General features: G+C 39.6%; 1 protein-coding gene and 1 long non-coding RNA gene across 25 annotated transcripts in view; one reads left to right on the forward strand and one right to left on the reverse strand.

The window, feature by feature from the left end:
• LOC127372058 (uncharacterized) overlaps positions 1 to 25587 on the reverse strand; it is a 205930-nt gene that overhangs the window by 145145 nt on the left and 35198 nt on the right. The gene's annotated exons all lie outside the window — the stretch shown is intronic.
• Positions 1 to 25587, forward strand: part of epb41a (erythrocyte membrane protein band 4.1a) — an 88612-nt gene that overhangs the window by 52782 nt on the left and 10243 nt on the right. For 7 of the 24 annotated variants that reach the window (XM_051415300.1, XM_051415293.1, XM_051415296.1 and 4 more), the window contains 5 exons: positions 208 to 270; positions 386 to 433; positions 4671 to 4841; positions 23590 to 23718; positions 24544 to 24660. In XM_051415300.1, the coding sequence (XP_051271260.1) occupies positions 208 to 270; positions 386 to 433; positions 4671 to 4841; positions 23590 to 23718; positions 24544 to 24660 (528 nt within the window). Of the gene's footprint in view, positions 1 to 207; positions 271 to 385; positions 434 to 4670; positions 4842 to 8157; positions 9145 to 11399; positions 11819 to 23589; positions 23719 to 24543; positions 24661 to 25587 lie in introns of those variants that run through there. The other 17 variants (XM_051415295.1, XM_051415303.1, XM_051415311.1 and 14 more) reach the window with 9 other exon arrangements.

A 25587-nucleotide genomic window follows, 5' to 3' on the forward strand; every position in this document is an offset into this window, starting at 1 on the left:
CCTTAACTGACCCCCACTGAGCTGGGAGCAGACACCTACACTTGCAGTATTCCTGCAACTCCGTAGCTCTTTTTTTTTTTGTGATTTGTGTCATTGCCACGGTCATCGCTACTCAATGGATTCAACTGCAATGCAAATTATTAAGATGTTTGAATTAATTCTGCATTATTTCCAACCAACTCTTCCCTTTTTCTTAATTTTCCACAGAAAAGAGCTAAGAAACTTGAGGGTGAAACTATTTATATCAGACATAGCAATTTAATGTTGGAGGTTTGTATCTTCAGTCTACAGATATATTTTCTGCCTGTTTGCCATCATGTTTTTATGCCTGCATGGACGTTTGATTTTCTTTTTTGTTTCTCTTCATTTCTTGCCTTGTTTTCAGCTTAACCCTAAAGGCTTGGCATGCACTATTTTCCTCTCTGATTCTCATGCAAGTAGCCTCACTTCACTTTGACATCGTCTTTGTCATTTAATATTTTTGTGTTATGAAATATATGATTGGGAAAGGTCTCTTTTTCACCAAAGTTTAAACTGTTAATGCAGCTTGTCCTTTTGTGCTGAAACAAACAACTCGTGAGTGAAATTGTCTGACATATACAGTAAGCTATGACATCATTGTCTGGACTCGCAATACACTTGCTGAAGTTGTCGAAAGACGTGGAAAGACAAGCAAATATGCTATGATGAATATATCCTTTATAGTGGTCAGAATAATTAAGAATATATAATAAAATATAATATTAAGAATAATATTTAAAAATAACCTACAGTATATATTATATATGAAAACGCATCTGCTCAGACTGTACCTTGGCCCATAAAATTTCTTTAACTAACTTCTTTTTCTAAATATAGCACTTGAAGCAGTGGAGCACTTTTGATAAAAGTTGATGTACTGTATGACTCTTGTATCCTCATGGCAGAATGCACTTACTGTAAGTTGCTTTGGATAAAAGCATCAGCTAAATAAATGTAATGTACTGGTTATTATCAGAGTCAGGGTGATGGCACAAACCTTACCCAAAAATATCTCTTGCTCCCACACTGTCAGACAGATCAGAGAAAAAAAGAAATTACTTTATTGTTCTTTCCCAGTCAAATATGTCTCAGTGAAAAGTTAACAGATTCTTCACACTGCTGTTGTTTTTATTATATTCGACTCTCTGGCAATGTGACTCTGAACTTCTGTTTGCCTGATTACTGTAATCAGAGAGGGATGACATGTTACATTACAAGAGTTTTCGAAACTCATATTAATTAATTTCCCTTTTAAAGCTGCATTAATTACGTATATTAATATTTTAAATTCTTATTGTATCAAAGTACTACATGTAGTGAAGTGTAGTAACCCATCGGCTGTTCAAACTGCAAGCCTTAGCAGTCAATTCTGATTTATTGCTCAGATTTTTTTGTTTTGTTTGACTGTTCACATTATTTTTTAAATGTGGCCCATATCAGATTCCAGTGTGAACAGGTCATGGTCCTGAAGTGACCTGCATGACGAATGTCAGTCTAGAGTGACATAAAAGTCATAACATAAAATTCTGATATGACTGTATCGGTTTGGACAACACATGACAGTGGTCAGAAGATAATATTCTATGTGGTTTGTGCTGTTCACACTGAAAAAAATAATATCTGAGAAAATCACATATGAGCAAAAAAAATCTAACTGCTGTCTGAATACAACCAGAGTGACAAACTCACAGAAAATTAGTAGCAATCTCTGCAGCTCTGCTGAGTTTCTTGGTCCCTTAGAGCTCATAGTTTTGTTTTTACAGCCATACCTGGGTTCTGGGTACAACCTCAGCCTGCTACAAATGTGACATGTCACACCCCTGTTCATGTATCTGTACTATATGTGTTTGCTTCCCCGATTCAGCCTACCACTCATTCAGCCTGCCTTCCACCCATCAAATAGTCAATTAAAGGACCAGTGTGTAGGAGTTAGTAGCATCTAGTGGTAAAGTTGCAGATTGCAACTAACCGAACACTGCTGGCATCATGGGAATGAGAATGGGCTGTGAAGTGTGTAGGGGAAACTATGGTGGCAGCAGGTTTGTCTGTTCTGGGTTACTGTAAAAACATGACGGCCACTGTAGATAAAAAAAATGTCTCATTCTAAGGTAATGAAAACACCAAAATTCTTATTTTTAGGTGATTAATGAAACTTAAAAATGAACTAATGAAAACATTCCTTAAATATTATATTCCATTTCTGCCAATAGATCCTCCTAAATGTTACACACTGGACCTTTTAAATATGCAGTACATTAATCCTCTACTTGGTGGTCACTATCACACTGCTATTTTACGTGATTAAAACAACATTTGGACATTTTGGGGAACAACTTCCAAAGAGCAGATCAGTTTCATCTCTGTGTGTCCAGTGCAGAGCTACTGTATCTCCAGGAGCTCAGGATGTTTTTAGCCTTTCTTAGAATCTGCCCAGCCCTAAAGATGGCAAGCAGAGCATTTAATAATTTTAAGCTGTTTGATTGAGAAGGAAAGCATGGGAATGTTTATGATTCCACAAAGAAAAAAAAACAACACACTGAATACTGCAAACATCCAATAAATTATACAACGTTTTACCTTTAAGGTCTTCATCAGGTCAACACCCGTGTAAATAAAAGCAGATAGACAAAAAGAACAGCTTGGCCTACAATAGTACATACCATACCCTTTAGTACAAAGTAACACTGTTCATCCAAAAACAGTTATCATGTACATAACACATAAACATAACTGTCGGTAGCCATAACAGTATACACCGATCAGCCATAATATTATGACCACCGGGTGGTGACCCTGGTGGTCATAGTGTTATCACAATCACAATCACAATCACAATCAGAAATACTTTAATAATCCCAGGGGGAAATTACTTATAGCCCCATACGCAACAAACTGTGATGCACTGTGTGTTCTGACACCTTTTTATCAGAACCAGCATTAACTTTTTCAGCAGTTTGAGCTACAGTAGCTCATTTTTTGGATCAGACCACATGGGCCAGCCTTCACACCCAATGTGCATCAGTGAGCCTTGTCTGCCCGTGACCCTGTCTCCGGTTCTTTTCCTTCCTCTGACCACTTTTGATAGGTACTGACCATTGCCGAACCAGGAACATCCCACAAGAGCTGCTGTTTGGAGATGCTCTGACCCAGTTGTCTAGCCTTCACAATTTGGCCCTTGTCAAAGTCAGTTTGAGACTAAATGTTTACTTGCTGCCTAACATATCACACTCACTCACCTGTCAGTGCTTATAATGTTATGGCTGATCGGTGTTTACATATAGAAGTTCATTCATGTAAAAAAATACAGTGTTGTAATTCACAAAAATTGCCTAAGCTACTTAATTTCTTTCACTCTCTATCCTAATTTACTGGAACTTTTGGAGCAATATTCAGTGTACAGGCTACCTCCCCTTTTCCTTTGTACACTGCCTTTGTCCTGCACCTATATCCAACTGAGGTTGGATGTTCGTTGCTTTGGTTCCATCAGACCTGCTCACCATGTGCTCCTATGTTGCTTGTCATTACATATCGCCTCTTGCTGGCATTGACAAAAGCTATAATCTGTGAGCCAGTGAACTGGTGCCTTTATTAGTAACGACTAATCAGGAGTCATCCTCTGCACATGTGCTGCTTTATTTTTGTTACAATGACCCACATGAGGGAGATTTAAAAATGGCTGTGTCTACATTTACATGCACACTAATTTTCCACATTATTCAGAACATTACAATTTTCTGCATTTGATAAGGGTCATGTAAACAGCATATTTGGATATTTCTAAGAAGGCCTTATTGAATGGAGCATTTGGGGATTTCACTGCAGTTGGCCTGCCTGATACACAGAAGAATAGCCCCCATTTCTTGTTGGAAGGAGAAACACACCTTATTTTTAAACATTATAAAAGACTTGGACATTAACAGGTTTTGTGATATGCAGAAATATCGCATCGCCGACCTTCTCAACAAGGTGGTTAAACAAATGAAGGAGGGAGGCTGTCAAACAAGTTGGTCAATTTTGAAAAAATCCTCTTTTGATTAAAAGAAGGAGAATGGTTCCAGCACAAACACTGGTTTGAAAAGGAGGGAAAATCCTCTGTAGGACATACAGTTTGTTGGACAGTTGGGTTAATCAGAGCATGCAGAGTTGCAGGTAAACGGTAGTAGAATATTCATTTTCATTAGTCATGTAAACAGGCTTAATAGGATCATTGTCTTTTTCAAAATACGGGCAAAAAACCTAATATTTTGTGCATATAAACGTAGTCAGTGACTGCTGCTGGGCTGAAATATGGATCACAGGGGACAGATGATGACTCCTCCCAATGCAGTATGATGTCGGGTGTGTCTGAACAATATCTACTTCTAAGACCTCAGCATGTCATTTGAAAGAGCCACACTGAATAAAAGAATAATTTGCCACATATTGAAAGGGTTGCAAATTGTTCTTACAACTTACTTTTCCAATGTGGGTGATTCATTATTTTTTGGATATTTGTCTCCTTTCTCTATTTTAATAAACATTTCTTTTTCCGTATGTTATGTTCTTTTCACATTCTCTCCCCTTTTTTCTTTTTCTATCATCCTTTTTTCTCTCCTATTACATTCTTTCCCTCGCATGTACATATTCTGACTTGTGCATTTTTGTTGAAGGACCTGGATAAGACCCAGACTGAGATCATGCGTCATCACACTAGCATCAGTGAGCTGAAGAGGAGTTTTATGGAGTCTGTACCAGAGCCTCGGCCCAGTGAGTGGGACAAGCGTCTTTCCACCAACTCGCCTTTCCGCACTGCGAGCATCAACGGCCAGCTGCAACCAGCGGTGAGTCCAGCAACCTGGGGAGGAAATACACTGCAGCAGTACTGTTGATTATTCTTGAGTAGACATCATTTCATCCAGTGTCAGATCATCCATATAGACTGTGTCAGTATAAAGCTTCCAAGGTGCTGAAAGGTGTGTTTTTTTTTATGTGATGTTGCTCTGCTAGCAGCTTCCCCTGCTTGTGCTAAGCTAGGCTAAACACATCCCTGTTCTATCTCTGTGCACATAGAGATGAAACTGATGCCATTCTTCTCACTTGACTCATGTCATGCAAGAGGATTTTTCTAAAATGTCAGACTGTTCCATTAAACATAACTTTATTGCCTAATTGACTTGTACCTTGAGTAAAGACAGCTCAGTAAAGCTGAGCAAACTCTTTGTTAAAACTTTTTATGCTAGTTTACAAAGTGACCGGCTATTCACTCCTAATGTTAGCCTCAGCTACACTTTCAGGATATGAAAATACTTGGAACATTTGGGACACGGTAGGAGCTAGCACCATTATGTGTCTCTCATGTATTATCATCACATTTGTACAGATCGCTCTGGTCATGTGGTTGAAAAAATAAAGTCTGACACCTATTATTAGTGTGTGCTTTCACTTAGTTAGGACTGAAATCCCGAGAGTTTAACAAATTATAATTGCCCTCCTTTATTCTAAATGCCCTGTGCATATTCCAGAAGCTTTACTTACTGTGAGCTAAACTAAAAAACTTTGAGCTCAGTTTAGCAGTCTGTTTTCACACTTCATTAATTCATGCACTCACTCACTTTATGAATTTGTTCACTCAGTTTAGTAATGAGCACTTACAGATTCTCTCCCGTCTTTTTTCTTTTACCGAATAACCCCTCGTGGCTAGAGCATCTGCTTTTCTAAAAGATCAATGGCTGATGATTGATCCCTGACTTGCTGAATTTGTACAATGTGAATCATCATTTAAAAAGTTAATAGGTTACATTTGTCCATATTTATATATTTTCCATTATTTAAAATGTTCATAGACTTTAACAGAGGTGTGTACATGAGTCAGATTCAGACTTGAATCACAAATTTGATGACTTAACAAAATTGAAAAAGACTTTTACTTGATACCTTCCCCCAAACCCAAAGATTAAGAAGTATATATATAGTAAGTGTTTCAATTTGTTCCCCCTTAATTTCCTAAATAGTAAGAGCCATGAAGAAATAGTTACTTTTACTGAATTCCTGTATAATATAATATTATGTTGCCAGTGTTTGGTTTGGGCTACATGGTGGTTCAACATGGCATACTACATTCAAGGCGACTCATGGGTCTGTAAATAAAAATGGCTCATTCTAAGGTAACGAAAAGAACAGAACAATTCCTATATTCAGGTTAATATACAGTATTGAAAACATACCTATTAATATTATATATTCCATTTCTGACAATAGATCCTCCTAAATGTTACACACAGGACCTTTAACTTGGGGCTTACAAAACAATGACTTGGTTCTACCTCTGGACCATAACATGTGCAGCCTAGCAATACCAATTCAAACACAGTGCCATCAAAGCATTGTTGGAAAGGAAGCAAGGAACGAAGGACGCAGATCAAATTGCATCATCATCAAACACTGGAAGTGCAAACCTTCATAATACAAGAGCAAAACTATAAAAGGCGTTCAGTTTTTATTGTGTTTAAATAAAACACTGGGCTGCCAAATCTTCACAGGGGTTTGCGAGGCCTTCTTGATTTTTGTAAAAAAAATTGAATGCCCCTTACAAAAGGGGCATTCAATTTTTTTTACAAAAATGTAAAGTAGGCATGTATCTCAGCATTTTATTCCTTTCTGTGAAGAAAACCAAATTAAATTGTTATTTTTGAAGTTTAGATTATGTTTTTCAGGTTAGGGTAATAAACTTTTAGAAAAGGATAAGGGCACAGTGAAGACCTGAACAAAGCTACATTCCCAGAGCCTTCACTCTCTGCCAAACAGCCTCTTGCATTAGAAAAGTATGCAAATAATTCATCCAAATTTTTTTTTACATTAACTTTTAATTGCACATTTTAGCTTTTGTTTTGTGCTGTTGTTGTTATATATATATGATATATAATATGAAATATTAATTAAATATATATTTTTTTCTCCATGAAGAATATGTTGACAGTGCACTTAATCATCTAGAACTGTACAGAAATCCTCCATTTGGTGGTGCTGTTGGCTTTCTCCATTTTATTACAGTCCTTTAGCATGGCGTAACTGCAGTCACTGAGAGACAAGACACTTTAGAATTTTGTTTTCCTATTTCACTGATGTGCATGTGTGTATGTGTGTTCAGGGGAGGATGTCCACAGTTGTACATGCATACAGAGTAGTTGGTGGTGTGTCTGAGGTAAAGGTACTTTATTCTGGTTCTTCCTGGCACAGGGTTCAACACTCAACACTGTCCAGCTTTTCTTTAGAGCAATATAAAGAATGGCTCTAGGAGGCTATGGCCAACAGCTCTTCAACTTCACCAGATTGTGCTTGACTGCAACCTAAAGGGTTTAGTATGCTTCAAACCAGTGAATTCTGGTGGGAAATGAGATCTGGAGTCTGCAAAAGTAGTATTTTATTTTGAAAATTGACTGGATTCTCTATGCCGTTTCTGTGTTTGACTTCCTGCTCTTTGCTGCTTGACACAAGTGGCTTATGGCTTTTGTCAAAAATAGACCAGCCACATATTCTACGCTGAGCAGAGGGGAGGGGGGAAGTTGGGACATGCTGCGGCACTTCTGGTGGAATATTGAGGACTGCGTAGAATGGGCGCAATGAGCTCCGGCAGAGCCGGAACGTGTCTTGATGTCGGTTGTGGAAAAGTATCAAAACTTGATAGACGCAACCCACTGAAACCCTGACAGAAAGGTGTATTAGGAGGGGATTTAATGGGGCAGTTGAGCGATCTGACAACCACTTAGTTTGAAGCATACTAGGACCTGGGTAGGTGCCTAATCCTGGATCTCATCCCCTGTAACCCTCACCATGCCCCCTTACCACTGCCTTTGCTCTATGAATGGCTACTGCTAGCTTTGTCATCCAGCTTTATCTGCCAATCAATCGCATGGTCGGGTTAATTCTGATAATGTCTTTGCATGATTTTTGTGCCTGATATGATCAGTGAAAGACTGAACAAGACAAGAGAGAAAATTAACACAAGACAACAAGTTAAAGACCAATGATTAGTAGCCAGAGGACTGACCCCGCCCCCTTCCCTCCATTTGTCTCATCCTCCAATCCTCCTTCCTGTATCTATCCCTCCCCTGGATGTCTTTATGTGTTTTTCTCTTTCTTGTATCTCTGTCACTTCAGTCCTCATCTCCTCTCTCTTCCCCTTTGAAGTCTGGGCTTGTTTCACAATTAAAACCCCCACTAATTCCATCCTCTTCCCCACAACCTCCACTGTCTTTTCCTGCATGTACAGACAATGACATTGAAGGTCAGAGAGAATTTCAGTCCTCCAACCATCAAGTGTTTCCCTCTGGCTCTCGGCTCTCCTCTAGCCACAACTTGAAGACACAGTTTCTCTCCCAGACACAAAGTCCTGCACAATAATCACATCTTCCTTTTTTATTACTCAAAATTCTGTCGTAACTGCACTTTTTTGCTGAAAGCCTAAGGCGCAATTTTGGTAATTTAGTATTATTGCTGAATGCAGGGAATTATGATGACATATAAGATGAAAAAATAGAAATAGCGTACATTGCATCACCATCCGCCAGTTAAAAAAGATTCTCCTTGAGCTGTTAGATTCTTGCAGGCCAGACGCATATTTTGCCTGTTGTGCAATACTGAATCCCCATCACCTCCATTATGTGCAGTGTTTCATTGCAAGCTCCTCCCCAGTTCCTGTAATTTGAGATGAAACGTGATTGACTGACTGTTTCTGCATTATAAAGCAGTGCAGATGACATATTATGGTTTTGCCAGCCCATATCAGGCAGTATGGCGTTATCCCCTTCCTTTTGGCATTTAGGAGACTTTGCACTGCTAAAATAGTTAGCATTTTAGCTGCCAAAGAATGCATTATTCTCACAGTGCAGCAGAGAGCAGTCCCAAGAACACACCCCCTTCCCCTCCTGCCTTCCTTCCCCTGCCACTGCTGCTTTGTTGAAGATGTAGCCTTATTAGACCACCTCACTGTCCACACCTGCCATCTTTTTACAAACCACAGAATTCTTCAGTGGCTGTCAGAGTAACTAAGCTAGTGGTCCCACCAATTCTCATCCCATCTCGTCAAATACCAACACTTTGTCCTCTTGATGTCTCATACACAGGACCCTTTAGCACCTGTATGAGCCTCACTTGGATGCCATAAAGCCTCTTTGACATGTAGTTATTATTGTGAAATTATTTATGTTTACGATATATAATCTTTGTTGCTGTCATTGCAGTCAGCTTCTCCCTGTTAGGATTTCTTCAGTGTTCATTGTTCACAAGGTTTCTGCCAGGGGCTAAATTATCCGCAGAGGTCTCCTCCTCTCCAGAACAAACGGACCCGCTCATTAAAACCAGTAAAAACACTGAATAAAGCAGCTAAAAAAGCAGCGTGTCTTGGGGCGCCCAGATGGCTTACCTGGTAGAGCTTGCGCCCCATGTACCAAGGCTGACAGTTTGTTCACACCGCCTGTAGAACGTCTTGATTTTTATTTCGGCACCAATTAGTGTAGAGTGGCTACACTGAACGCCTCAAGGTGCAGCATTGCTTCACTAGAGAGTCATGGTCTCACCTATTTTTACCACAAGCCCAGCAAAGGGGACAATATGGTGGTATCAGTGAATTTAAAAAGCCACAGCACAATGGAAAAAGCCACAACCCAACGGAAGTGAGTGACATATTAAGTGAAACATTGTTCACTAACAAACTATGATTACTATTACTATGCGATTGTAACAAACTATGTTATTGAGTGTCCTCACTTACCAGGATAATGGGCAGAATCGGATCCAGCAATCGTGTTTGTGATTTGAAATATCTTAAATGTTTTAAACAATGTTCAAACCCTTAGAAATCTAAGTACACAACTGAACAACATACATAACATAGGTCTAGTGTTTTTAGACATTTTAATGTGAAATATATCTGCGAAACAAAATAACTCCACATTTCTTTTACTTCGTTTCACATGGAAAATGAACCCCAGTTGTGAAAGTCCTGTGTTTGTTTGAGCCATCCATTCCCCGAACCGTCTATGGACTGTCTCGCTCTTCATACCATGGTCTGGTTGAATACTCAATTCTGACTGGCTACTAGGTGTCCATTAATTCCTGATGTAAGACGCCTACTAAGTAGTTCCAGTGAAACTGTCAGTTTATTGCTCTAAATTAATGCACTAAAATAAAATACAATGAAAACAAAACCGTATATCTCATAAACATATCTCACAACATTGGGTGTAGTCCTTTAGTTCTGCATTGTGGGATTAATAAAGTAATCTAAATCTCTGAACACCACACAATGGTGACACACAAGCCCCTATACTGCCCTGCGGAACTTAATGATACTTTGTGTAAGTGATCATCACATCCCATCTGCTATTCTGCTCACTACTTCATGCTGCTTCTGTCAGTCCTGTCCCATTTGACGACAGTGACGTGACTCTTAGCTAGCTTATCTTGTTAAACATACTGTGAAATTGTATTTACCGTTTGTCAACCGTACACAGTGTTATTGACTTTGAATGTTGCTAGCATAACGTTAGCTCTGTCTGGTAGCTGAGCCAAAGCGCTCTATGAGCAGAGGGAACTACAAACATCCCCCGTTGCCTAGTCGTATTTATGGTCTGTCCTATTTAGTGTCCTATTTAACGTTTTCATTGCATTAGAAACTTACGGGATGGTGATGATTCTTACGGTATGAGGAAGGACCTAAAGTGTTACCAGGTTAAAACATTTTTTTGCAAAACGCATGAAAATATGAAATGATCTAATGTGGTTTTCTTTGGCAAGTGACCAGGGTATAAGCAGGATAATGCCCCTCGAGGACTCCATAATCAGGAATTAATGGGCTGTGCATTGGATGGTTCTGGCCTCCATGTCGTCCATTAATTCCTGATAGTGGACACCTCGTCAGGCATTATCACTTACTACACCACCTGACGTGGATGGGTTTACATTGAAGCCTGGTGCGTCTCATACTGAAAAGGGTAAAGGCTAAATGGTACAATGCATCTGTATGAGACGCCAGAGGATGTGATGAAGTGTCAGTATTTCACAACCTGAGAATGACAACGGCTTATTGGTCATACTGATTGATATTCTGTGATTTAGGCCATTTTGCCAATAATAAATCATTTAATAGTCTTCCCCCTTCTTTGGCTGAACTATTGATGCTTATTTACAGCGGAAACAATGGTCAGCTTGTTACATATAGCAGTAGTAATTCACCCCTCACGAAGCCCTAACTCACCTAGGGTAGTGTTGCTAAGCCAACATCCCTGCCCTCCATTTCCGCATCCCTCTATCCCCCTTCCTCTTTCTCCTGTTAGTTGACCATATCCCACTTGTCTGTTCATTGTTATCTGTCTCTCTTGGTCTGCTGCTGCTGAGCACAGCGAGGGAGGCAGTCTCTATTTGGACACAAGGTAAGAGCATGTAGTTTGTCCCCAGCAAAAGGGGGACCACCGCTGTACAGACATGACTGCCTGCTGGAAGAAGATGAGGGTGAGGTTGATTGGGTTGATGAGGAGGAGGAGGAGGAGGAAGAGCAGGAAGAGCAAGCTCACAGCCACACTCTAAAGGTGGCTATCAATGTGCCGGATGAGGGGAGGAGCTTGGTTAACCCATGTGAGCTAAACCCAGCCAGGCTCAAGCACTCCCGGATGTCTTTCGTTCTGTCTGGGCTACTGTTGATGGCCCTAACCATGCTGTGGCTGGCCTTCATTTAGAAGACAAATAAATGGGGAAATCCCTGAACATTTAATCTGAGACTTTAATAGAGACTGCTTCATTAAAGAGCTGTTTGGTTCCTTTACCTTGAAATCATTATTTCTGCCTGTTCTATATTTCGCAATTACTTTACTCATCTTCCATGTATCTCAGTTCAGTCAAAGCAGCCTCTCCAGGAAGTTGCGAAGTTGGAATATCACAACAATTAATGCAACTTCAACCAATCCCCATGAATTCTGCATGACCTTGCAATTCTGTCCAGTCACCACAACTTTTCTGCAAATATGATCATTGTAAATTTCACCAATCATAGTAGCCCCCCATGCAAAATGTTGAGCCATACACCACCAAACTATTAGCGATTTAATTCTCTGGAAGTTGACCTAAATGTTTTCATGAATTATACAAAAAATAAAAAATAAATCTTCACTTTTTCCTGCATTTTTGTGTAAAAACAATGCCTAAAATTATTGCAAGAAGCATTGCAATTTTCTTTTTTAAAGGTGTCATGAAATCGGCATTTTAGGCCACGACAATTCCAAAAAAACCCTACAAAATACTGGTGGGATTAAAACGGGGATGCAAAAATAAATGTTACTCTTCAAAGTGAGTCTATGTAACTTTTGCTAAATAGCAGCCACTGTGATGGCAGTTGACCCTTGCTAAGCCCCACACCGGTTCAGTTGAGATGTCAAGCTTTTTTACAATGAACAACAGATGGAAGCAAAACAGTCTTCTCATTTTTAAACAAAACCGATCAGTTTTTCCACCTGATATGATAACTGTCACTGGTCAATTTTATCAGCTGTAGCTAGCTAAGTAAATAACTTTACCTGAGCAGCACTGATATGTAGCTTATTATTTTGGACAGAGTTATCAGGTTATGATTATTTCTTTTGCATTCACATTTTTTAAATGAACTTATGATGAGGAAGTGACGTACTATCATCAGTAACCAGGGAAGCTCCACTGTAAAAAGCTACTGATTTGGTCAGTAACAATGGTTACTGATTCAGTGTAGTCAACTCTCGCTCAAGAGATTTGTTTATTCATTTCCAGGTCGTCAAGTACCAACATTTTGCCTCACCCCTTGGCGAGTTTCCTTATGAAACTTTAAAAGTTCCATAAGGAGCCACAGAGGCAGAGCGGGTTGTCCACTAATCAGAAGGTTGTTGGTTCGATCCCTAGCTCCTCCCGCCATGTGTTGAAGTATCCTTTAGCAAGATACTGAACCCCAAATTGACCTTACTATTTCAGTCCCAAATCATGATCCTTTTCTTCATCCGTAACATTGTTAAAAAGGTGTCTCATACAGACACTAAAGGGAATGTTGTGTGTCTGTATAATGCCAAGGGGGTATGACAAAGCAGAATCTGTATTTGACTTCCTGGGATGAGAATGTGTTGGGAATGTGAGAATGTAAAAACAACATTGTTTATCTGCCTTTGCTAACGTAAGCTAACATTAGCCACCATAAGCTTCTGGTCATACAGACCAAGAAAGTGAATTAAGCATTAGGCTTCTTTTTATTGCTTAGGAATAAAACTTTTTTACTTGTAAGAGAATGAAGTTTGATTTCAAAAGTTACATTGTCTCACTTAAAGAAATCAGTAAAGTGACAGTTTCTTTTTTTGTTTGTGCTCTGATAAATGAAACCAAATAATACAACTGTCACGTTTGCATTCTACAGAAAAAGCAAAAAGGCTATACAAATAACTTTGATGTAGTGCTTGCATTGTGAATATTTTCTTGTTAGGAGTTACCATTTTCTGCCGTTGAGTACATTTCCAGTGGCTGTACTACATGAATGTAGTAAGTTGCATGTTAAATTTCAACTAAAATCTAACAACATTTATTTTCAACAGTTATGTGGCAATGGTTAACAAACATCTATAGCCAGTCAGTTGACCAAAGCTCTCAGACAGTATTAAGAATCTGTGTGCAGCTTAGCAGAGTGCTGTGACTGATGCATTAGCCCTGTGTTAATGTTGGACCACTTATCAGCAGACAATCAGGCCAAGTACTAAGAAAGTGAAGAAATTACTCAGGAATGCAATTTTATACCTTTTCCAGCAACATGCAGGGGAACAAATATTGAAACTGAAATTGAAATTCTGAATGCAAACAGTTGAAGCCTTCCTCCATTGTTCGGTCAGCCATGTGAATGCAATCATTATGCGATAGTGGGATAATAAAGTAATGTCAGAATGGGATAAAGCTGTAGATCAGAGTCATGATTTATGTAGTCTACCAGAAGATAAGACTAAATGTTGTTCAGGCAATAACTGAGCTATCTCAATCTGTGAAGGTTACATATAATAGGTAAATTATGGGTGTGCAGCACAACGGTAACAACATTTACATTTTTACATAATCAGTGGGCTTTAAAAGGGTTTCATGACTCTAACAGAAGAATTCCCTAAACCCATGAGGAAGCATGCAATCTGTAATCATCAATTTTTAATTGGACAACAGGTTCTAGCTTCTAGTGAGGATAACGTAAAACGATAGCAAGTAAAGAAATTATATTTAATACAAATAAAAATGTAATCCATTACTTTTCGGAATAGTCAGCTCAGTACTGTCCTGCTGTGCATGTACCTTCAAAGGCCTTAAAATTAAGCTGTTGCACTTAAAGGCATGGTGTACTTGTTTACATGACATCACCATTGTTTATCAAAAAAAGAAAGAATGAAAAAAAAATATGACTGTTGAAGGTATTCTTTGTTTGCCTGGCTACAATATGCAACTTTTCTCTTTGACACAGACAAAGCTTGTTAAAATCCTGCCCAAAGACGTGTGACTGATCTTGGGCTCTCAGCAGCATTTATAATAGTAACATTTCTGACTGTTAAATTCAGTTTAATGGGATTACCACTATCGTAGTGGTAATGGCGAAGAAGTGAAGTAAATCCGTACAGAGCTCAACATGCTGATCTTTGGCATGAAAGTTTGTGCTGTTGAACAATTGCATACAGTCTTTGTTCCCTAAAAAGGTCAGCCCATTACGTATATTAACTGTCTCACCTCTTTGATTAACTTGATTGATTAACTTTGATTAACCCTGCTCAGAGTATTAATTGCTCCACAACAGATACCTGTTCAGACCAAACATTAAGAGAATTATCACCTTGTACTATTCACAAAAATTTTACCTCTGGTCTGTGTTTATTCACCTTTTATACAACCAATGTTGGTAAAGCCAGCTCAGAATCAGGCAGAGCTCATGAGGAAATCCAATGCTCTCTGTTATTTTCCTCCAGTAAAATTATTTTCCACCCATCAAATCATTCAGAAATGTCCTGTGGTTTGACTACTAGTGTAAGAATTTTGGAGTGACACTATTTTTTCCAAAGCTAGGGGCCTACACAACGAAAATTGGTGAAGTAGGTTTTGGTGAGAACCTTGCGTGACACGGAAATTGGCGACTGTAAGATAGATAGATAGATGGATAGATGGATACTTTATTTATCCCGAGGGAAATTCAAGAATAATGAAGTAATGAAGCATCGCTGCAGCTGTGATGAGGTGTGCTGTGTGGGCACCAAAATTAAAAGCAAGAGGTTCCACAATGTACATGTCCTTCTCACACAGGCAGTGTATCCCAGGTGTTAAAAGATGCTCCGGGCCACACAGAGTGACAGGACCGGGCCTACACTGGTACATACTACCTCCAGGGAAACAGCCATTAGTCCAACACTGATAAAGGCTCTTGCCTTCTCCAATCTGCTCGTGTTCTTATATTTTACCAAACTGTCAAAGTAGAGGAATTACAGCCAAACGGTGTTATAAACTCACTCGAATACTGTGACAAAACCTAAGCTTGCTTTAAGCAGTGAAGGTGGTGACTGACACTAATACATATTTTCCCCTCGGGACGTACCATAGCTGTGTGGGCTCTGTGCTGAGGCCGTTCAGTATTACAAACCCATACACTCGACCCGGGCCGACTTGACTCAACTCTGCTGCTGCTAATACGCTGACACAGCTCTCATACTCGCTGCCCTCAACACTTCCTGTTCATGCCGAAACTGCTGTCCGTATGCCAAAGAATACAGAAGAGAACGTTTGGGAGCAGATTAATTCATGTACCAAAATCAGACAGTAGGGTCAGTCCTTGTTATTCTGTGAGCCTGTGGAAACTATTAACTGATGTTGCTTTTCTGTTGTATGGCAACAAGCCACTACCCAGCTCATGAACAGCCAGGTCCATATGGCAGCAGTTTCTGAAAATGTATGATCTGCTCTGTATATAGATATACAAATGGAGTCCTATTTTCTGCAGTTATGTTTTACGACATGAAACTATAACGTGAAGTTTTGTTCGATACCAATGTTTTTAAATTATTTCTTTTGCAGTATATGCATGTGGCTATCGAGATAGGGTTAGGTATCCAAAACACTTGGTAAAGACTAGGGAAAGGCCATGGTTATGGTCTAACATTTGACAATGTTGGCTTTGTTTTACAGAGTAAAGTACTAAAAATGTATTGCCTTTGTATTGGTACCAAAACTCAGTTCTTGTACTGGCACTGACCTTTACGATGATACCCAGACCTGCTTACAAAAAAGGCTCTCCTGACAATATTTAAGGCTTGTCCGTTGATCTAAGCATTCACTAGTTTTGCAAGCAGCTGGTGTTATGTGACAGAAGTTACAGGGTTCTGCCATCCTCATTCTGCTGATAGTAGTTTATATATTTTACATATTCAGTGTGAAAAGTTGCATATTAAGCTTTAAATCTGGTGTGCTTATGTATGTCCGAACATTGCACCCTAAACAGTTGAGGTGGAAAGACTGAAATCTTTGTCCAGCCTGATTAACTACAGAATCTTATAATACATGTGGTGAAGTTTTGTTGTGGTCCATCCATTTGTTAATGCAGAAAGAACAGTATGTTGACTCAATAACTAACATGTATTGTCATCTTAAATAAACCACACATTTCTTTAGTTCCCTGACAACTTTTTCAGGTTTTGTTTTAAAAGATATTATTATACATGAGGTAAGTTTGAATCCAAGGTGTATCCTTTATTGTATCAATGAGTTGGCTTTACACTAAACCATCTAAGAATTAATTGCGATATACTGTATCATGGATTCTTCAGCATAATTAATAATAGGCTATATAAATGTTCCACAGTGTAAATGATGCTCATAGCCTTTAAAATGATGGAAATATTGACCATTTGTTTATTTTAACAAAGTATGACAGTATAAACAAACTCTGGGAAAGTATAATGTTTACCCTTTGAAATGTTGCTGCAACTGACATAAGCTGTAATGTGTCTTAGCTACTGTCAACACTGCTATTTAACTAAATATATCCATAAAAGACTGTGCATGCTCAGTAAATGTACTCAGGCTGGTGGGTGATCTGTATGACCTAATGATTCAGTGTCATTGGATTTTTGGATAATACTGAATCTGTAAGCCTGCACTTTTTGCTCTGAAACTTTTCATTGTCTACTGTTTCTTGGTATATTGTGACTTTTCCAGTATTAATTTAGCTATTAGGTACTATAAAAATAATAAATGCATCAAATTTGACATTGAACATGTACAATTGTGGTCTTTTGTCAGAATGACAGTTGCATGGCTTTACTGATGGTTTGACATGGCTAGACTCTAGAGGGTATGCACATAACATTATGTTGTGTGGAAGTCACCACTGTCACTTCCACATGGCATAAATCTGATCCAACCTTTACTATATGCTAGAGGCTGCTCTTTCCACCTTCTATATAACATCATCATGTAGCTTAATTGTAGATTGTTGCCTAAAGTCACAAGAAACTCAGAATCATTAACTTGTAGTTTAATGTCATCAGTTGCTGTATATTGCATCTATGTTGTTTTTTTATTATTGTCTTTACCTGTAATTTATTCATTTATTTATTATTATTCTACAATAATAGAATAATATATTGTTTTATTATTACTATTTTTTTTACGGTTCTTGGCCACCCCGTCTCTGTGTTCCATGGAGGCATGCCATGCATCAAAAATTCATAAAAGTTAGTTAGATTACTTTATTAATCCCACAATGGGGAAATTCACTTGTCACAGCAGCATTTGAGTGAAAAAATAAAAATAAAATACAGATATAAAAGCTATGGTGTGTGGTAAAAGCTATGGTATGATGGTAATTTGAAAACAGAAACTACAACATGGTCAGGTGGTGCAGGGATGAAAGACCTGCAGAACCTCTCTTTCTTACACCGAGGGTGTAACAGTCTGCTGCTGAAGGAGCTACTCAGGGACCCCACAGTGTCATGTAGGGGGTGAGAGGTGTTGTCCATTATGGATGTCAGCTTAACTAACACCCTCTTCTCACCCACTTCCTCTATGGAGTCCAGAGGACAGTCCAGGACAGAGCTCGCTCTCCTGATCAGTTTATTGAGTCTCTTCCTGTCCCTGTCCGTACTGCCCCCTCTCCAGCAGACCACAGCATAGAAGATGGCTGAAGCCACCACAGAGTCATAAAAAGTCCTGAGGAGAGTCCTGCACACTCCGAAGGACCTCAGTCTCCTCAGCAGGTGGAGGCGACTCTGGCCCTTCTTGTAGAGAGCATGGGTGTTGTCAGTCCAGTCCAGTTTGTTATTGAGGTGAACACCCAGGAATTTGTAATTCTTTACCACCTAAATGTCCAATCCCTGGATGTTCACTGATGTGAAGTGGGATGTTTTCCTCCTGAAGTGAACAATCATCTCCTTCGTCTTGCTAGTGTTTAGCTGAAGCTGATTGAGCTCACACCAGCTCACAAAGTCCCTGATGAGTCCTGTATTCCAGTTCGTTCCCCTCAGAAACACATCCAACAATGGCTGTGTCATCGGAGAACTTCTGGATGTTGGCAGTGTGTGGTGTTGTGGGGGAAGTCTGAGGTGTAAAGGGTGAAGAGGAAGGGAGATAGCACCGCACCCTGGGGTGCACCTGTGCTGCAGAGCACCACATCTGGGGGGGAGCGCTTCTCCAGTTTCCTCCTGTAGCTGACCTTCCTGATCTTCTGCCGGAGTTCCTTCTGGACTCCTCTTTGTCCCGCGATCTAAAGACCCTCTTCTTCTCATTCAGCAGGGCCTTAATCTCGAAGGGCAGCCAGGATTTGTTGTTGGGCAAACACCTTACCAACTTGGAGGGTACAGTGTTCTCCCCATAGAAATTAATATAATCCGTAATGCAGTGGGCCATACTGTCAATGTCATTGCCGTGGGGGCTGCAGAGTGCTTCCCAGTCTGTTGTCTCAAAGCAGTCTCTGAGCCTAGCACTGGTCTCCTCAGACCACTCCTTTACAGGCCTCTTCTCAGGTGGTTGTTTATTCACCACATGGGTGTAGTCTGTGACCAGATGGACAAGGTTGGTTTGGATGATATGGCAAACTTTAACCCTGCCTTGTGCATGCCATTGGCTAACAGGAGGTGAATTCTCCACTTCTGTGCCGTGTTAAACAGTGCAGCACTATTACATATTACACATGTACATTTGGTGGATTTTGTGTCATAAAACTTCCACAGAGCTTATTGCAAGTGACAAAATTTTTTATTTTGGTTCGTGCACAGCACAAATTTCAACCTAAACTAGATACAAAAGACAAAACTGAGCTGGTAAACAGTTTAGTTCAAGAGGTAGTACCAAGGCTCTTGTTTGACTTTTGTTGAGATCAGCAATAGGTGGGGTTTTTTCTCTGGTAAATATTAAGTGCAGTGCGGACCTTGTTTTGTCATTTGTGGGGTTGTTGAGTGTGGATTGATATTCAGGTTATTGATAATCAGGTTATTGATAATCACTGTTTAGCACAATCAAACTTTTTATTTGGTCTTATATTGGGCTGAACTTGGTGAAGCTGCAATGCAGTGTTGTCAGTTCTAGTTGGTGGGGCTTATCTTGGTCTAAAATGCAGTTCATGGCTGTACCTTTATACTGTGTGCCATGTGTGTGTGTTGCACAGTCATCATTATATCTGGTTGAAAGGCCCATACATTCTTTTCTGTAACTTTAAAAGCTTTTCACAGTACATCACATGTAATACTAAATATTAGTGGTGGGACTCGATTAAAAAAAATAATCTAATTAATTAGAGCCTTTGTAATTAATTAATCTCAATTAATCGTATATCAATATTTGACACGAGAAGCAACATTTTCCAATTTAAATGGATTTTGGTATATGACTGAATCAATAAATAGACACATAAATGAGCTTAAACAACAAAATCGTGTTTCATCACTGAGTGTTAACATAAAGTGCAATATGAATAAAGAATATTATGATTGCATTGTTCACAAGGCACAAACTTAAATTCAAGTTGGCTATATTCAAGCTTTTTCAGGAATTTTTGTAAACTTTCTGTCTTAAACACATTTCTCCAATAAATCTACTTTCGCTTGCTTTTCAGTGTCATAAAGCTGATGAATTTTGTTTGAAATTGTCTTTCTCGATGGCAGTTCATAAGTTAGGTCAGACAACGTTATCTGTTGCACAGCTTCTAGCCCCTGATCTTCTACCACCGAGAGTGGCCGACAGTCCACTGCAATCCACTTTGTGCGTTTGTTAATTTGTCAGTCGTGGACTTACTCATTTTGGCTCTGAACCCTGTCATCTTGTCGAGTGTGGATTGGCAACACTGCCTGCTCGAACTAGGAGCGTTGTCTGTGCTAGCTGCAACATGTTTGGCATTGAGGTGGTAGCGTAGGCTGGAAGTGCTCCAGTGCAAATTCTTTCTTGCACAATTTGTACACAACTCTGCTTTTATCCAGTTTTCCACCTGGTAGTTTTTTTAAAACTAAAATTTCCGCCCACCGAACCCAGCAACGACTTCTCATCGGTTTCCATTTCTCATGTTGTGTCCTGTGCATCAGTATTAGGGGTTTGCCGGGAACTCGTGCAGTGAGCAACGTTCCGTTCTGTTTGGAGTGCAAAAATAAATTGCGATTAACTGCGTTTTTCTCGCCTTATTTTTAATAATTAATCATAATTAACGCAATAAAGTCCCAGCCCTACTAAATATATATGGAAGAAATAGGATTCTAAATCAATTCTGTAACTTTAAAATAGAGGAAATGTATAACATGATTAACATAGCAACTTTAGTTAAGTAATACTATAAATACTTTTTATTGGCACAGATTCCATTGCTTTGCTTCTTTTAAAGTAATGTTATGTTCTGTATTTTAACTTATGTGATGTGTCTTTGAATATCACAAAAAGTGCTCCATAAATAAAATGTATTATTATTATTATTATTATTATTATTATCATCATCATCAAGACATAAGCCACAATGCCCATCCAACAGTTTCCAAGCACTAGGGCAGTCTGGCTGGATTTGTTATTTTGGCAAACTACATGAAAAAACTTCTTCTGATCCTTCAGTAATAGTAATACACACGTAATGACAAATGGGACCAGTTTTAACCCTCTGACAGTCTGTCTCGCTAAACTCTGAAGAGCTACAGATACAGTAATAAAGTACTACTCCTGAATGAAATGAAACTTCAGTCTAACTGTTGACAGCTGGATCTAACATTAATGACCTACAGTGGGTACGGAAAGTATTCAGACCCCTTTAAATTTTTCACTCTTTGTTTCTTTGCAGCCATTTGCTAAAATCAAAAAAGTTCATTTTATTTCTCATTAATGTACACTCAGCACCCCATCTTGACAGAAAAAAACAGAAATGTAGAAATTTTGCAAATTTATTAAAAAAGAAAAACTGAAATATCACATGGTCATAAGTATTCAGACCCTTTGCCCTGTATTGAGTAGAAGCACCCTTTTGAGCTACTACAGCCATGAGTCTTCTTGGGAATGATGCAACAAGTTTTTCACACCTGGATTTGGGGATCCTCTGCCATTCTTCCTTGCAGATCCTCTCCAGTTCTGTCAGGTTGGATGGTGAACGTTGGTGGACAGCCATTTTCAGGTCTCTCCAGTGATGCTCAATTGGGTTTAGGTCAGGGATCTGGCTGGGCCAGTCAAGAATGGTCACAGAGTTGTTCCAAAGCCACTCCTTTGTTATTTTAGCTGTGTGCTTAGGGTTATTGTCTTGTTGGAAGGTGAACCTTCGGCCCAGTCTGAGGTCCTGAGCACTCTGGAAGAGGTTTTCTTCCAGGATATCTCTGTACTTGGCCGCATTCATCTTTCCTTCAATTGCAACCAGTCGTCCTGTCCCTGCAGCTGAAAAACATCCCCATAGCATGATGCTGCCACCACCATGTTTCACTGTTGGGATTGTATTGGGCAGGTGATGAGCAGTGCCTGGTTTTCTCCACACATACCGCTTAGAATTAACGCCAAAAAGTTCAATCTTGGTCTCAGACCAGGGAATCTTATTTCTCATAGTCTGGGAGTCCTTCATGTGTTTTTTGGCAAACTCTATGCGGGCTTTCATATGTCTTGCACTGAGGAGAGGCTTCCGTCGGGGCCACTCTGTCATAAAGCCCCACTGGTGGAGGGCTGCAGTGATAGTTGACTTTGTGGAACTTTCTCCCATCTCCCTACTGCATCTCTGGAGCTCAGCCACAGTGATCTTTGGGTTCTTCTTTACCTCTCTCACCAAGGCTCTTCTCCCACGATTGCTCAGTTTGGCTCGTCGGCCAGGTCTAGGAAGAGTTCTGGTCGTCCCAAACTTCTTCCATTTAAGGATTATGGAGGCAACTGTGCTCTTAGGAACCTTGAGTGCTGCAGAAATTCTTTTGTAACCTTGGCTAGATCTGTGCCTTGCCACAATTCTGTCTCTGAGCTCCTTGGGCAGTTCCTTCGACCTCATGATTCTCATTTGCTCTGACATGCACTGTGAGCTGTAAGGTCTTATATAGACAGGTGTGTGCCTTTCGTAATCAAGACCAATCAGTTTAATTAAACACAGCTAGACTCCAATGAAGGAGCATCTCAAGGAGGATCAGAAGAAATGGACAGCATGTGAGTTAAATATGAGTGTCACAGGAAAGGGTCTGAATACTTATGACCATGTGATATTTCAGTTTTTCTTTTCTGTCAAGATGGGGTGCTGAGTGTACATTAATGAGAAATAAAATGAACTTTTTTGATTTTAGCAAATGGCTGCAATGAAACAAAGAGTGAAATTTTTAAAGGGGTCTGAATACTTTCCGTACCCACTGTACCTCTAACATTATAGAGTTGCTACTGACATGTTAAGTATCAATATGACAAGCCTGTTTTTTATTTAGCTAATGCAACTAATATTACTGCAGACACCTCATCTTGCTGATGGCTTCCACTGTATATAATTAGTGGACAAAACTTCCAGGTCTGTAAAGTTAGCTGTAGTGAGTTAAGCCAATGTGGAAGTTTCTTAAACCAGCATTCCTTCAACTGGCCAGTAGGGGGCATCTCCATGATCTGCAAAAACATAGTCTGATAGTATGGAGCCTTAGAGAGAAATTACCCTAATTCTCACATGATTTATTTGTTGCCTAAATTCCTGATTTGTTTCTTGAGTTTATGCTCTCAATCTCTAGTTCCATGTCTTCTTCCATACATCATTATACTCAGTTTGAAAATGATGGTCCCATTTTGAGAAAGACTTTTTTGTCTATTTTACTCTGTGAGTCCATCCAGTATAACACACAAAACTCAGATCAGACTGTCAAACTAGGCAGTGCTGATCAAATATGAATCAAGATTCTCTTATTGCATTGCATATTTCTCACTTAAAATCTAAACATTGTTTAGTGTACTGTTTATCTTAACCTTTAAAGGCTGCAATGTGTCATTGTATTTCAATTTCTTGCTGCTAAGAGGTATAATAATATTTGACAGTTGTTGTGTATTGATAGATGATTAATTGAGTTTGAGAGTCAGAGAATTTGTTGCTGACTATTTATCTGATCCCCCCAGTCTCCTGTGCTAAAGACCCAGACAATCACCATCTCAGACGTCACAAACTCCCTGAGAGGAAGTGTGACCAACAAGGATATCCCTTTAGTTCACACTGAGACCAAGACCATCACATATGAATCAGCACAGGTGAGAGGAATTCTGTGAATTGCACACAAAGAAAGATAATTTCATAAGTATCTGCAGTCCTTGATTAAATACAATTATAGGTCTAAATTGTTTCATCTTGTATGCAAGGCAGAGTAAAGCTGAAGCTTGTGTGTGTTACATATGCTCACTGTAGAGGACTCGTCAAGTCTGAAGTTTTGGCCCTTGTTTGACTTCTGCAAATTTTCTTGAGATCAATTCATGGCTACTTTCAGTTAGTAAAAATGGTGATATATCCAAAGATTGCCCTGAGGCCGTGGTTGCCATACATTTGGCTATGGCTCAGGGCGTAGAGCAGGTTGTCTACTAATTGCGGTGTTTGGCGATACGATCCTCCTCCTGGCCACATATTTAACTGTCCTTGGGCAAGATATTGAACCCCAAATTCCTCCTGATGGCCAGGTCAGCAGCTTGCATGGTAGTACACTGTTATCAATCGGAATGGGTGAATAAGGGGCAAATTGTAGTGCAATATAAATGCAGCCATTTAACATTTTACCATTTACATTGAACCCGGAGCCAATACCAAAACACTACTTTTTCATACCTTTGAGAAATATAATCATGCTTTTCTAGTTGTTTTTTTCATTGACCAAAAAGCTAACAAGAAACTAAATCTGAATAAAACAGCTTATAATTGGAAACATTTCTCAAATTAAAGAAGAAGCGCTTCTTTGACCGGACATGTATGATTCATATCTCAAGTCTCACAATTACACAAATCACAGTTCACAAATAGCAAGTAATTAATAAGGGACAATTGTGTATATTTCTTTTTATCAATCAATCTTGTGTAACACTTAAAAGGTCTCTCTCCCACAGCCGGTGGACAGCCTGACAGAGAGGGACTCAGGAGTGCTGCTGAGTGCCCAGACCATCACCTCTGAGACCATCAGCACCACCACCACCACCCAGATCACCAAGGTCTGTTCACGTCACTGCCTTCAATAGCCTTACAGTTTGTCAATACAGATCAATAGAGTGACGGCTGGTGGAGATTTTGGGTGGGTGGGCTAACAAATGCATTACACTCATCAATATGTCACACAGCAGCAACAGCAGCATCACATCAAGTTAGAGCAACAACATTGTGTACTTTGTTATAGCAAGGGCTCTACGGCAACACTGGGGAGACATACCCAAAAGAATGGCCTGATGCCAAAAAATCTCTCTCTCTCTCTCTCTCTCTCTCTCTCTCTCTCCTCTGTACACATCAGCACATGCCAATTGCGCTACAACTACATTATAGAAAAGTACCAGCAACAATTTGCACCATGTACCAGAAATAAATCTATAAAACCAAAGCAAAAATAATTATTTGTAGAAGAGAGAGTTGTTTTCTTGGGTATACCTTATTTAAAACGCCTTTCACATTGACGGCCTTTCTGTGATGCAAACAGGTTAATCACCATATCAAACTCCACACTGCTGTACATCACCATCAGCTCACCTTTCAGTTTCTCCCTGCAGATCATTGGGTAATGTTCACATGCAAAGACAACAAGTGCCTGGCTTTCTCAAAGCACACTGTGCGGCTACTGACACATTATCAGAGCGCCGCATCCTGCATGGCGTTACAGCGGCTGCAGCTGTGTCCGCATCTGGATGTGGCTGATTGTCATCTGTGGTCAGCAGTTCAGATATGAAGCACGAAAAATTCTCCAGGCCCTGTCTCATTTTGAGAGAATCTGTGTTCTTAGACGTGTACTTTGCAACCTGTGTGTTTGACAGGTGATCAGCTAATTGACTGTCTAACAAAGAGAACTGGTCGCTGCTGGAGTGAAGTGGGAGATTAATTGGACCCCCGCAGGGCAAGCTTGTGTCCCCACAAAATGTAATATAGTCCACAAT

The sequence above is a fragment of the Dicentrarchus labrax genome, unplaced genomic scaffold (assembly GCF_905237075.1).
Source record: "Dicentrarchus labrax unplaced genomic scaffold, dlabrax2021, whole genome shotgun sequence".
In the NCBI taxonomy this organism is placed as follows: Eukaryota; Metazoa; Chordata; class Actinopteri; family Moronidae; genus Dicentrarchus; species Dicentrarchus labrax.